This window comes from Mus musculus, chromosome 16 (assembly GCF_000001635.26).
Source record: "Mus musculus strain C57BL/6J chromosome 16, GRCm38.p6 C57BL/6J".
Lineage (NCBI taxonomy): Eukaryota > Metazoa > Chordata > Mammalia > Rodentia > Muridae > Mus > Mus musculus.
In genome coordinates this window covers 36,401,665-36,416,574 of record NC_000082.6, presented here as the reverse complement: position 1 = coordinate 36,416,574, position 14,910 = coordinate 36,401,665, and the positions used below count along the sequence as shown (strand labels likewise).

Genomic DNA, 14,910 nt, shown 5'->3' with positions numbered 1-14,910 from the left:
TCCTCTGTCCCATGTTTGCCTCTGCATATCTGTGCCTGTCTCAGTCAGCTGCTGGGTAGAGACTCTCAGAGGACAGCCATTCTAGGATCCTGTCCACAAGTACAACATAGCATCAGTAATAGAGTCAGGGACTGCCCATGGGATAAATCCCAAGCTGGGCTAGTCACTGGTTAGGTATTCATTCAGTGTCTGTTCCATTTTTTCCCCTGTATTTCTTTAAGACAGGAGGAATTCTGGGTAAAATATTTTGTATGTGTAGACAGAACCCACAGGGGGTTCTGTCTGGCTACTGGAGGTAGCTTCTTCAGCCTTCATATCCCCACTGATTGGCATTTTGGCTAAGGTTACCTTCACTGAGTCCTGAAAGCCTCCTTGCCCCATTCAGGTTCTGGAACTTCCTAGAGATTCCCCTACCCTCAACCCTTAACCCTATACCCCACACTCCAACCCCAGAAACTACATATTTCTATTCATTTTCCTGGACGTTAGAATCTGGCACCCGTCTCTCCCCATACATGATCCTGCCCTCCATTTTACCTTCCTTTTTACTCTTCCACCAAGATCCTTCCCTTCTTGTGCCTCCCAAAACTAATTTGTTTTGCCTTCTAAGTGAAATTTATGTATATTCACCTTGGACTTTCTTCTTGTTTACCTTCTTTGAGTCTCTGGGTTATATAATTGGTATTCTGTACTTTTAGGCTAATATCTTCTTATTAGTGAGTACATATGATTCATGTCTTTTGAGGTCTGATTTACCTCACTCAGAACATTATTTTCTAGTTCCATCCATTTACCTGCAAAATTCATGATATTCTTGTTTTTAATAGCTGAATAGTATTCTATTGTGTTAATGAACCACTTTTTCTGTATTGGTTGATGATTGCTTCTAGTTTTTTGGCTGCTATGAACACAGTGGAAGAAAAGGGATACACTTTTTCATAGTCAATAAATATAATATTTATAGGTCATCCTAACAATTTTTGAAGTAAAAATTGATTTACCATTTATGAATACAGCATGAAATAATTAAATCAAGCAAGTTTATTTTTCCAACCCTTCATATATATACAACATTTGTAATGAGATGATGGCTAAGAAACCAAGAAGGAGGGTTTCTGTCTTGCAGTGTTAAGTGCACAGACTCTGAAAGGAGAAGAGCCTGATGTGTCTCATTAGAATTGAATGAGGCCAGCATCTAACACGTACCAACTTGGAAACTACCATAAGATGAGGTTATGCAAAGGCTAAGCACCAAGTCTTAATTGTGAGTGGTTGGATTTGTGTTCTCTCTCTCTCTCTCTCTCTCTCTCTCTCTCTCTCTCTCTCTCTCTGTGTGTGTGTGTGTCTACCACATCTCTCTCCTTAAATCAGTAAGCATAACATCATCCAGTTTGTGTTTACAAAAGGTCACCCTGACTATCATGAGCATAAAAAAAGAGTATTTTTAAGAAAAAAGGTAAATTTTGTCTGATGAATCACATTTGGAAATAAGAAGGCAAACTATGTCCCTCAGGCTTCAACTTTGAGCTTTTAACTGGATAGCTGCCTGTGCCCTTAACCAGGCAGGAGGAGAATCCAGAGAGGATAGTGTATCAGTCAGTTCTCAAGGGGACAAGAACCAGTGGGATGCAAGTATACATAGTAAAGACTTGGTGGTATCTCCTTTATTCAATCTGCAACATCAGCTGAATCACAGCTGAGAGCCTGAGAGCTGAGAACACAATGGATGCCTGGTTCTTGAGAGTGGCAAACAACAGAAAAATATATGTTGACATTCAAAGGTTGTAAGCCAGGTATGGGGGCCCTGGACTTTAATCTCAGAGCTTTAGAGGCACAGGCATGTGGAGCTCTGTGAGCTCAAGGATGGCTACATAGTGAGTTCCACATCAGCCATAAGTGTTCAGTGAAACACTGTCACAAAAAAGAAAAAGAAAAAGAAAAAAATGTGTGTCAAAGAAGCATATTTTAAAATGGATCGTTATAATAAATGTCATGTGTGGACATACAGTAAAGTAAAACACATCCTCTTCATTCTAAGATTCATACTCCAATGGCAATAGACAGCACAGGAAAAAAATGTTGGGCAGTTATGAATAATCAATATTTTAAAGGACATAGGACAGTTTGGAAATAGAGTCTCAAAAACCAAAGAACAGCAGCTCATTTTTAATATTTTTGTTTCACACAAAATGGACAGTTAACTGCTGATGTGACTGTACAGGGAGGCTTATGGTCTACTGGTGAAAGACTAGGTAGGATAATCAGCAAGGCTGACCTGGTTAGATCCTTGGTCTATTTTTGAGGTGGTCCATCTTTATGGTGCTGAACAGAGCCCCTCCTAGAATGAAGATTTTTATGACTTACTGCTAGACAATGTAGGATAAACAACCTGCTCAGTGTCAAGACCTACATGAAATGGCAGGGAAGTTTTGAACAAGGTTTCTAGGTTTTATGTTTGTCTTCAAAGGAAGGGTTCTATGATTCACCTTGGGAAAGACTATTTTTTCTTGGTGGCATTAGGGATTAAAGCTAGTGCCTTGAACAAGTTTGGCAAAGAGTTCTATCACTGAGCTACATTTCCAACCTTAATGTGTCATTTACTGAGACCAATCATCAGGAAAGAAATTTATACGGACAATGCATTTTGAAATGGCATTTGTTAACACTCGGTATAGAGGGACATGCTTATAATATCAGAAATTGAGAGGCAGATTCAAGAAAATCATGAATTCAAAATCAATTGTGGTACATGGGGAGTTCAGGGAAGCCTATGCTTCATAGTATCCAAGTTCTGTCTCCAATGAAATCATCTCTTAGAACTCTAGCCATAATGACTGTTAATCCTGCCAACTTGATGAGATACATTTAGAAAGTCTTTGGATACAAATATGTATCTCACTGTACCACATTTAATATTAGGTCATTTAAGGTGGGAAGAACCATTTTATAAATAAGTGACATCATACCATGGTCCTAGACTGAATAAAAATGAGAAATTGAGCTGAGAGCCAGCACTTGTCCCTCTGACTCCTGACACCAGACACATGAGACCAGCTGCCAGGTTTCATACAGACCCTAAGAGAACACAAGTGCCAGCCCAGACTACTATACCCAGCAAAACTCTCAATTACCATATACAGAGAAACCAAGATATTCTGTGACAAAACCAAATTTACACAATGTCTTTCCACAAATCCAGCCCTACAAAGAATAATAGATGGAAAACTCTCACACAAGAAGGGAAACTATACCCTAGAAAAAGCAAGCAAGAAAGTAGTTTTTCAACAAACCCAAAAGAAGATAGCCACACAAACATAATTCCACCTGTAACAAAAAAAAAAAATAATAACAGGGAGTAACAATCACTTTTCCTTAATATCTTTTAACATCAATGGACTCGATTCTCCAATAAAAAAAACATAGAATAACAGATGGGATACATAAACAGTACCCAACATTTTGCTGCATACAGGAAATGCACCTCAGTGACAAAGAGAGCCACTACCTCAGAGTAAATGGTTGGAATACAATTTTCCAAGCATATGGTCCCACAAAACAAGCTGGAGTAGCCATTCTAATATCAAATAAAATCAACTTTCAACCAAAAGTTATCAAATGGGATAAGGAAGGACATTTCATACTCATCAAAGGAAAAATCTACCAAGAGGAACTTTCAATTCTGAACATCTATGCTCCAAATGCAAGGGCACACACACATTCATAAAAGAAGCTTTACTAAAGCTTAAAGCACACATTACACCCCACACAATAATAGTGGGAAACTTTAACACCTCACTCTCAGCAATGGACAGATCATGGAAACACAAATTAAACAGAGACACAGTGAAACTAACAGAAGTTATGAACCAAATGGATCTAGCAGATATTTATAGAACATTTCATCCTAAAGCAAAAGAATATACTTTCTTCTCAGCACCTCAGCATGGTATGTTCTCCAAAATTGATCATATTATTTGCCACAAAACAGGCCTCAACAGATACAAGAAGATTGAGATAATCCCATGAACTCTATCAGATCACCACGGACGACAGCTGGTCTTAAATTCCAACAAAAACAGTGAAACAGACATACACATGGAAACTGAACAATGCTCTACTCAATGATAACTTGGTCAAGGAAGAAATAAAGAGGGGAATTAAAGACTTTTTAGAATTTAATGAAAATTAAGACACATCATATTAAAAATTATGGGACACAATGAAAACAGTGGTAAGAGGAAAACTCATAGCTCTAAGTGCCTCCAAAAAGAAACTGGAGAGAGCTTACATTAGCAGCTTGATAGCACACCTGAAAGCTCTAGAACAAAAGGAAGCAAATAGACCCAAGAAGAGTAGGCAGCAGGAAATAATCAAACTCAGGGCTGAAATCAACCAAATGGAAACAAAAAGAACTATACAAAAATCAACAAAACCAGGAACTAGTTCTTTGAGAAAATCAACAAGATAGATAAATCTTTAGCTAGACTAACCAGAGGACACAGAGACAGTATCCAAGTTAATAAAATCAGAAATGAAAATGGAGACATAACAACGGAAATTATGAATATTCAAAAAATCATCTGATCTTACTACAAAAGTGTGTATTCAACTAATTTGGAAAACCTGGATGAAATAGACAATTTTCTAAACACATACAGGGTGCCACAATTAAACTGGATCAGATAAACTATCTAAACAGTCCTATAACCCCTAAAGAAATAGAAGTGGTAATTAATAGTCTCCCAACAACAACAAAAAAAAAAAATCCCAGGATCAGATGGGTTTATTGGAGAATTCTATCAGACCTTCAAAGAAGACCTAATACCCATACTCCTCAAACTATTCCACAAAATAGAAACAGAAGGTACACTACCCAGTTCATTCTATGAAGCTACAACTATGCTTATACCTAAACCACACCAAGACCAAAGAAGGAGTATTTCAGTCCAATCTCCCTTAAGAACACTGATGCAAACATACTCAATAAAATTCTTGCCAACCAAATCCAAGACTACATCAAAATGATCATTCACCACGATCAAGTAGGCTCCATCCCAGGGATGCAGGAATGTTTCAATATAAGAAAATCCATCAGCATAATCCACTACATAAACAAACTCAAAGGGGGGGGGGGGGAAATGATCATTTCATTAGATGCTGAAAAAGCATTTGAAAAAAAATTCGGCATCCCTTCATGTTAAAAGACTTGGAAAGATCAGAAATTCAAGGCCCATACCTAAACATAGTAAAAGCAATATACAGTAAACCACTAGCTAACATCAAATCAAATAGAGAGGAAACTTGAAAAAAAAAATCCCACTTAAATCAGGGACTAGACAAGGCTGCCCACTCTCTCCCTATCTATTCAACATAGTGCTTGAAGTTCTACCTAGGGCAATTAAACAACAAAAGGAGGTCAAGGGGATACAAACTGGAAAGGAAGAAGTCAAAATATCACTATTTGCAGATGATATGATCATATATCTAATCGACCCCCAAAATTCCACTAGAGAACTCGTAAAGCTGATAAACAACTTCAGCAAAGTGGGTGGATGTAAAATTAACTCACACAAGTCAGTAGCCTTCTTCTATTTATGTCCTTAAAGTCCTCAATCATCATAATGAAATGTGATTTTAAATTAGAGTGTTGCCTTTCCATTGTGTTGGAGTATCCAGGACTTGCCTGGGTTCTGATGATGCCAAGTGCCCTTGGATTTTGTTGCATATATTCTTGACGTTGCCTTTCATCATCTGGTTATCTCTGGTGTTAACTGGTTTTGCTGTCTCTGACTGTGGCTTATCCCTCCTACAAGCCTGTGTGTCAGTACTCCTTGGAGACCAGATCTCTTTGGGAGGAATTTGGGTATGAAAAGCTGTGGCCCAGGGTCAGCTCTGGGGTACAGATGGAAACCTGAAGAATCCTGACCCTGGCTGTTCCTTGCTTCCTGTGTCCTGATGTCTCTGGGCAGGTCCCTCTTGGGCCAGGAATTTGCCCAGAAGTGGTGGTCTTATCTGTGCTCACAGATGTCTCAGTTCTCCTGGGAGACTAGGTCTCTCCCAGCAGTATTTGGTTATGGAGAGCTCTCACACAGGATCAGCTTCAGGCACTATGGTACAGGATCAGTTCTGGGCCCAGAGGGAAACTGGAAGGATCCTTGGTTCCTGTGTCCTGAGGGCACTGAACGGGTCCCTTGAGCAGAAATAGTGGGCTTACCTATGCTCACAAGCATGTCAGCACTCCTGGGAGCCCAGCTCTCTTCCAGCAGCTCCTCAGCAAAAAAAGTTATAAGAACCTGCCATTTAAAGTTGGCATATGTTAACATTCAGCAGAGAGGCACATGCATATAATCCCAGAATCTGAGAGGCAGATTCATGAGTTCAAGATCAAGATGGACTACATGAGGTATTCAAGGAAAGCCTGCGTGTGCTACATAAGGGCAAAGTTCTATCTTCAATGAAATCAATTATTAGAACCCTGGTTGACCATTGTGTTGGTTAATCCTGCCAACTTGAGTAGATTTGGTTAGAAAGACCTTAGATGCAAACCTCTGCACCTCACTAAGAATGTTCCCCAGTGGCTTCTTCACTTGATCTTAGCCAAAAGGCCGAGAAGCGATCCCCAGTGGCTTCTTAATTTAAGTTCCATTGATTTCTTTTTAGAACACCTAATTTCTTTTCTGTAAGTCAAACCTCATAGAAATCTACAAAGCTGACAGAGTGAGGCTGTGTCAGTTGATGTACAGGATTAAAAGAAGCAGCCTAAGATTCTGATTACCAGACACTGGGGTCTATAATCTAAAGAAAGGTTATCCAGCAGGTTTTTTTTTTTCTATTGTTGTTGTTGTTTTTTGTTGTTGTTGTTTTTGAAAGACAGAGTCTCAGTCCCCTGGGAAGAAGGATTTTGGCTGTATATAGATATGTGCATTTCACTTCTAGCTTGATTTCTAGATTGTTTAAAATACAAAACGCATAAAATAACAAATATCCATGTCTCTGCCACTCTGAACTGAGCATGTCTACCCCCTTTTCTCTCAGGTGGAATCACCCCAGTGGGCAGGGATGGGTGAGCAGCAAGCCTCTGTCCCTCTGCTGTGCCCTGTTCCCTGTTATCCCTAGCAGTTCCCTCTTGACACCCAGCAATTCTTCTAATGAGAAGCTTTACCTCTTACATGGGTGAGATATTACCTGACAAGTTACCTACTGACTGTAAACCCATTACTTAGGAAGCAGAGGCAGAAGCATCAGACATTCAAGGCCATGCCGATAATCTCAGTGCTCTAAAGGAGGAGGCAGAAGAGACAGAAGTCCAGGGTTCATAGTGAGTTCCAGGACAGCCTATACTAGAGAGCTCTAGGACAGCCTGGGCTACATGCATGCTCTTCTAAAAAAAGATAATCACTGTTTATGGTAGCCCATGTCTTTAATCCCAGCTCTTGGGATGCAAAGGAAGGCAGATCTCTATGATTTTGAGACCAGCCTGATCTACAGAGTTTGTTCCGGGACAGTCAGGGGCTGTTAAACAGAGAAACCTGATTCTAAAAACACAACAAAACAAAACAACAAGGTAATCTCAAGAGAATCAACAGCAGCAGAAGAAATCAAGGTATTCGTAATAATGTTATTTTTCATGTTTGGGGATAAATATTTCTTTTTTTTGTTTGTTTTATTTTTTTATTGGGTATTTATTTCATTTACATTTCCAATGCTGTCCCAAAAGTCCCCAACACGCTCCCCCACCCACCCACTCCCACTTCTTGGCCCTGTCGTTCCCCTGTACAGGATAAATATTTCTGAAAGTACAAGTAAAAATCCACTGTAGACAGTTTTGTTATCTTTATAAAGTTGGGTGGATCTTAACAATCAGTCTTGACATTATTAAGTATTCTCTTTAAAGAATTATTCAAGAATTAACATATTTAGAAACTCAGGTTAAGTTTGTCCTTCCTCTTATGGCACAACATAGTAACATTATTGGCACAGAGATTGCAGGGAGCAAACATGCTCACCACACCTGAGTCCTGGGCACACCCACTTGCTCACTTCCACCAACTCATTTCCCCCCAACTCTACTCAGCATTTCCCCTCAGGGATGCAGTAAGACTTGCCTGAGGTCACACTCATTCCCCCAGTTCCTCAGAAAGACTGGCTATTATACATTACAGAGGAGGAGCTTACAGAAACCTTTAAAACCCTGAGTCTCTATGCTTGCTGGATCATTTCTTCTCAGCACCCTGCCCAGCAATGACTGAATACACCATAGAAATAATTGGAGGTTTGTCAGAGGCCAGACCTGCCACATCAGAAATCCAGGAGATTGCTGACAAGGTGAGTCCATGTATTTCAGGAAAAAGGTTGATCCCAAATCAAACCTTCAGAATTTGATTCACATTTTGACATTGCAGTAAGAGTGTGGGATATCACAGAAACCAGAAATATATGGGTTTTGTTCAAACTTTGGTACAGCTAAATGTGGAATATTAAGCCAGAGTGCCTTTAACATTTCAAGATAAAGTTGGCCAAACCATACTCTTTACTGCAGCCTTACCTTCCCCAGAGCCTGAAAGTGAATTCAACATTTTGGATGGTCTCTGTGCTTCACATGTCTGATCCCAGAAGCTGCAATTACTGATGGAATTTTCCAGTCCCACTAGGTGAAACTATGTGTGAAGGCACTTACGTTTATTAAGGATTCCTGAACTGATTCCAGGATGCAATGCCCACCAAACCATCACATTCAAAACAGAACTCAATGTTTCTAGCAAGTTATTACATGTTGCTTAACTATCATCTAAATAATAAAAATGTAACATATTATGTTTTTTATAAAAGGGAAAAAGGCATGCAAATTATAGAGGTAGGTTTGCAATTGATTTTCTACCATCATGTTTTCCTCTTTGAAACGAAGTCATGCTGGAGACCAAGATTAGTTTGGATTGTTGTCTGTTTGTTTGTTTGTTTCTGCATTTGTTTCACACATAGACTTGCTAGATGACTATCCTGCAAGTAACCCAGGCTAGCTTCAAACCCAAGGCACTCCTGCTGCCTCAACTTCTCAAGTGCTGGGATTACAGGCATGTGCCACCAAGCTAGGCACTATCAGATCTTATGTGAGTAGAACAGATGGGAGCCTTCATGCTTAGGGCACTGAACATTCTACAGGGGTCACAGGCTAAAATTAATAACTAAGTATTTAGGGCTAAATAGTTCCCACTCATAGTTTATTTCAATAAATATCTTGGAGCATTTTATTTTTGAGGAACATTAAGTCTTTATTCCTTCGTTAGAATCCTCACATGAAGTCAGTGTTCTCAACCCTAAATGTGCACATGTCAGATCTGACTGAAGAGAACTAGATGGGCCCGAGTGTCTACATTTCTTCCAAGGTCTCTGGGAGAGTGGGCACTCCTACCCTTGACTTCACTTTCCTGTAGGCCCGGATATCTGGCATCCTAAAAGGCTTTGGGGATCTAGGGCTTTAAAATAGGATGTCAAGGAAGAGGACTCTGTTTTACCTGTAAGAAGAAAGAGCTAAAAGGACTAAAATACCAAAGTGTAGAAAAAGTGTTTCAAAACCAGTAAGCACAGATGAAGTACAGTTGATACTTATGCTGACTAAGAAAAATTTTCCTGAGATGTTCCAGGATCCCGTGCTATAGGGAAACAGACAGAAACATACAATTATTTGATATAGAGAGTTACAGAAGATTTTCATGATTTTTAATAGTTGATCATTTGGTTATCTAGAATAGCTGCTCGTTTGAAACGGGGGGTTTGCTATTTCTCCATCTGGTCTAAACCTCACAGGTTCAGATAATCCTTTTCCCTCTAGCCTCCCAAGTAAGAAGAACTACCAAGTGTGTCATCCTGCTGGCTAGGATAATTTTTGAGCTTGATATTCTCATTAGTTCTTTGAGGATTTCATACATCCATAAAATAAAGTTTGATCATATACATTTTAAGTTGGAAGGACTTATCTTTCTAATGACACCTCTGGGTACCAAATCTTCAATGATAAAATTCATTTAGAAATATTTTCTTGCAACATCAGACAAGCAGGAGACAAAGATATTGATGAAGTCACTTCACCGCAGGAAGGAGCTCTGCTGTTTTAAAAGTCTTGATTTCTGTCCCACCTCTCAGTTAATCTTCAAAGCCCCCAGGCAGGCAAGGATACATTCCATCCTATATTTAAGTGATGAAACCAAGACTCAAAATGTTTAAGAGTCATACAGATTGGAAACTATCCAGTCCTTTCCCACAGCCTCAGCATCCTGGGGAGCTTTGCAGGAATCAGAGGGAGAACATGCAGGAAACTTGCCTTCTTTGTGGAAGCCAGGGCCCCAGGCTTGAATCACCATGAGAGATGTATGGTCAACAATCAGTTTATAGGGGCATATCTTGAGTCTTTCCTAGGATTTAAGCATCTGGCTACAACCTGTAGAAGCTACATAAAAGGTTAAAAGAAACGGCCTCTTTTGCATGGAAATTAACAGTGTAGAGGAAATCAAGATATCTAGGGAATATTATAAAATAAAAATTAATTAAGCACTGTTTCATGACCAAACACAGGTTTAAGACCAAAAAGGACATTAGGCACTGCTGCCAACCCCTTTACTGTCAGGTGAGCAGGTACAGGGTGGTGCCTCAGCTCCCAGATGTTACTCATCTGTCCTGCTTGAAATAGACAGCCTGAGGGGACAAATCCCACTAAAGTGTTGAGAGGGAGAGAAACAGGAAGTAAACTATTTTTAGGAAGCATTTTATCAATCACAGCAATAATTCCCTTTCAAAGAACACTATGGGTAACATATTACAGAAAGCCCTTGTTAAATCAGGAAATTCAGTCTACTCCTCCAAGATGATGGTCTGTTGGGTCCCCACACAGTGTCAGGCCAGAGGGGGTTATTAGATCCCTAGAGTCATCTTATGAGTCCCAGAAAAAAATCTCTACTACATGTTGTTTATATGTGTCAAATACTTTGTATTTACTGATCAAAATAGACATACCTATTGGAGTACTTCACTGCAAATCATGACTACTTTGTTTTTTGCTTTGTTTTTGTGTGTGTGTGTGTGTGTGTTTTGTCCTTTGAGGCAGGATTCAATAGGCAACCCCAACGGGCCTGGAACTTTCTATATATTCCAAGATGAATAACACTCTTGAATGATATTCTCCTTCCTCAGTTGTCCCAGTTCTGTGATTAGATACTAGAGGCTTGAGCAGCCAGCCCAGGCTCATCAGCATCTTTGAGGACTCTCAGCAAGATGAAGTTCCCAGATTTGTGATTCAGGTAAGATAAGTCAACAGAGCCTTAACATCATCTCTCACTTTCTCCTCATAAGGTCAGACCACTGCTTGAAGAGAAAACCAATGAGAAATATGAAAAATTCAAAGCCATCGAGTATAAAGTTCAAGTCGTCCAAGGACTAAATTACTTCATTAAGGTTAGACACCGTCAATCGCTGATGCAATTGCTTCCTGTTGCCCTAAATGTAGCTTCATTTCTTCCAGTGGTCTTTAATTAAGACACTTGCAATTGGAAGACACCCAAATCCTTGGATAACAGGATAGTTACCTTGTTTTACCTTGTGAATACAGAAAGTTTTCTTCAGACCTAAGGTAAGAAGTCAGTGTGAACACATACACACACACACACACACACACACACACACAGAGAGAGAGAGAGAGAGAGAGAGAGAGAGAGAAGTACATGTCCATGCATCATGTACACATACTTTTTGTACGATGCTCATCAGAGTGACATATGTAATGGTAAACATTACAAATGGTAAATGGTTAGTAGCATTTGAAGATTAAGGCAGGAAGGGATATCAGAACACAGTATTTATTCTACAACACAAAACCTTTATTGTTCCGATAAAGAAAAAATTGCAAGTTCTTATAGGGATGGTCTTATCCCAGGTTCATGTCATGTAAAAATACATCTAGGAAATATGTCTTCTGCCATACTGTTAAGCTGCTCTTTCTCCTAACATACAGGGGGATGGAAGTTTAGTTCACAGGTGCTGCCTTGGGCCAGCAGTGTTGTTTCATCAGAGCTTGGCACATCAAGTCTTCATGAGAAAGATCAATCATACAATGGAGATCCTCGAGAATAAACTAACATCCTTCCTTCCTTCCTTCCTTCCTTCCTTCCTTCCTTCCTTCCTTCCTTCCTCCCTCCCTCCCTCCCTCCCTCCCTCCCTCCCTCCCTCCCTCCCTCCCTCTCTCCTTCTCTCCCTCCCTCCTTCTCTCCCTCCCTCCCTCCTGTCTCTCTCTTTCTTTCTTTCTTTCTTTCTTTCTTTCTTTCTTTCTTTCTTTCTTTCTTTCTTTCTTTCTTTCTTTCTTTCTCTTTCTTCCTTCCTTCCTTCCTTCCTTCCTTCCTTCCTTCTTCCCTTCATTCTTCTTTTATGTCTTTCAGATGAATGTAGGACGTGGTTGCTACCTCCACATAAACGTCTTAAGTGGTATTTCCAGTGAAAACGATTTGGAACTCACTGGTTATCAGACTAACAAAGCAAAGAATGATGAGCTGACCTACTTCTAAACAGCAGATTCCAACTTGACCTGATCCCCTAACCCCCATTGTAAAGAGATGCGGCCATCAATAAAGAAGCATTTTTGAAATAACTGTTTTCCTCCATCATTACTCAGAATTGTGTTGATGCTTACTCCTAGACAATTATTTTAAAATATGGAATGTTTCATGAATTTGTGTGTCCTACTTTGGCAAGGGCCTTAGTAACCTCTGAATCATTCTAATTTTTTAAATATACGTGGTGCCAAACAGAGCACAGTGTTCATGGTTCAGAATAGTAATTCCACAATGAACAATACCAACTAGAAACCATATAATAACTACAGCTTGGTTACAATTAGATAAAAGATCTTACTACCTCTTCCTCACTGTCAGGGAAGCACATATAATAACTACAGCTTGGTTACAATTCGATAAAAGATCTTATTACCCCTTCCTCACTGTTAGGGAAAAACACTCCTCGATCCTTTCATTTGCCTAGGACCCAGCATGTCATCTCTGATTTAATATTTGAAAATTAAATTTTTATTTTACAATTCTTGTTTTAAAATAATCCTAACATAAAGAAGCTGCCCTCTTCTCTTCCCCTATGCTTCCCCTGTACTTGAGAGTCAGTTACCGATTTCCCATCATGAATACTTCCTGTTGCTCATTAGTGCTCAGAGCAGTGTGTACTTCCCATAAAGCACAGCCAAAATCCAACAATCAAGACCAAGAAATGAACACTGATGGCTTGGTGACATCTTGTCCTCAGGTAACATTCTAGTTTCTCAAGTAGTTGTTATAATGTCCTTTATTATTGAGGTCCAGTCCAAGTAAATTGTTCCATTTAATTTGGTCTTTTAAAAATCTTATTTTATTTAGTGTGTGTGTGTGTGTGTGTGTGTGTGTGTGTGTGTGTGTGTGCCACAGCCCAGTTGTGGTCAGAAGATAACTTGAGGAAATTGGTGTCATTTCTATTACATGGGTACAACACTCAAATTGGTAATTAGGTTTGGTGAGAAACGCCCTTACTGGCCCATCTCAATGGCCCTTTGAATACTTTTATTGAACAACTCATATTCCATAAATACCATGCAGGTCAGGTATTACAGATGCTCTGTTCAAGGACTTTTAGTATATTCATAAATATGTATAAACATCACCATGTCATTTCACAATATTTTCCTTCCACACACAAGGAAGAGCTGTCAGTCCTCTAACTTCCTCCCTCTCCCCTCACCCTTCACTGCTAAGCAGACCCTATTTCCTTCTGTCTGCATTTGCCTGTTCTAAACTCTACATGTACATGTATTTGTGCATGCACACATATGGAATCATTTAAAATTGCCTTTTTTCTATGAACAATTTTATTTATTCATTAATATAACATCATATTATATCTTTTTATACTTAGTAGAGCACTTTTGTAACATATTCTATGAATACATATATAATTAATGTATTTGTATAATATGTTTGCTTTGCTGTTTGTATGTTTGTTTGAGACAGATTGCTGCCATGTGTAGCTCAGTTAGTCTTCAGTCTAACTAATGATCTTCCTGCCTCAGCCCCTGAGCACAAGATTACAGACTAAGAAGGCTAGACTAATTCCATCACAAGCTTCAAATGACAGTTCTTAGGTCAGGAGCCTAAGAACTGGGCAAGTTCATATAATCCCTGTGTAGGCAGTTAAAAATAGAAAATAATAATAATAAAAAGTCCATGCTTCAGGCAGTGAGTCTGAAACTGCCTTGCCATCTGAAGCTGCCCTGTCATAACATAGAACATAACAATAGGTCAACAACAGTTTCAAGACTTTCTCAACAATAGTTTCCAGACTTCCCCAACAAAAGCTGGGGAAGCAAACCGGATTGAACCATCCTTAACATCCCAGTTCCATCAACACGAAGACAAGTATTAAAATTTCTGGGATATGCCAGGTTCTGTAGACTTTGGGTACCAGGGTTCACTGAGGTAACCAAACCATTATTTGAGGGGCCAAGAAGACAAAATTAAATGGACCTCTGAGATAGACATCACTTTTGAGACTCTAAGAAGGACTTTATTAGAGGCACAGGCCTTTGGCCTCCTGGACACTCTCCAAATTTTCCAGATATATATGGACAAGAGAAAGGAGATAACAAAGGGGGTGCTCACCCAAAGGTTGGGACCATGGAAAAGACCTGTGATTTTTTTTTTTTTTTAATCTAAAAAGATGGATCCGGTGGCCCAAGGATGGCCAGCCTGCCTCTGGGTCATAGCTGCTACTGCCCTCCTAGTCAAGGTCGTTGACAAAATAACCACAGCACTAGAACTTGGTATAGACAACCCATGCTACTGAGGAGACCCTCAAGAATCCACTTAGCCAGTGGTTCTCCAACAGCAGACT

The 14,910-nt window shown here is 39.6% G+C and overlaps 1 protein-coding gene across 1 annotated transcript; it reads left to right on the top strand.

Annotated features, from left to right (window-relative positions):
- Positions 1-8,211: 8,211 nt before the first annotated feature.
- On the top strand, positions 8,212-12,629 carry Stfa2 (stefin A2). Its single transcript, NM_001082545.1, has 3 exons — positions 8,212-8,325; positions 11,344-11,445; positions 12,423-12,629. Exons 1-3 carry the CDS (start codon positions 8,242-8,244, stop codon positions 12,546-12,548), a joined length of 312 nt encoding a protein of 103 aa, NP_001076014.1. The 5' UTR covers positions 8,212-8,241; the 3' UTR covers positions 12,549-12,629.
- Positions 12,630-14,910: the final 2,281 nt, after the last annotated feature.

Coding starts and splice junctions, on each gene's coding strand:
- Stfa2 (NM_001082545.1), top strand. CDS start 8,242: ATGACTGAATACACCATAGAAATAATTGGAGGTTTGTCAGAGGCCAGA. Junction 8,326..11,343: donor TCCAGGAGATTGCTGACAAG/GTGAGTCCATGT, acceptor TCTCCTCATAAG/GTCAGACCACTGCTTGAAGA. Junction 11,446..12,422: donor GACTAAATTACTTCATTAAG/GTTAGACACCGT, acceptor TATGTCTTTCAG/ATGAATGTAGGACGTGGTTG.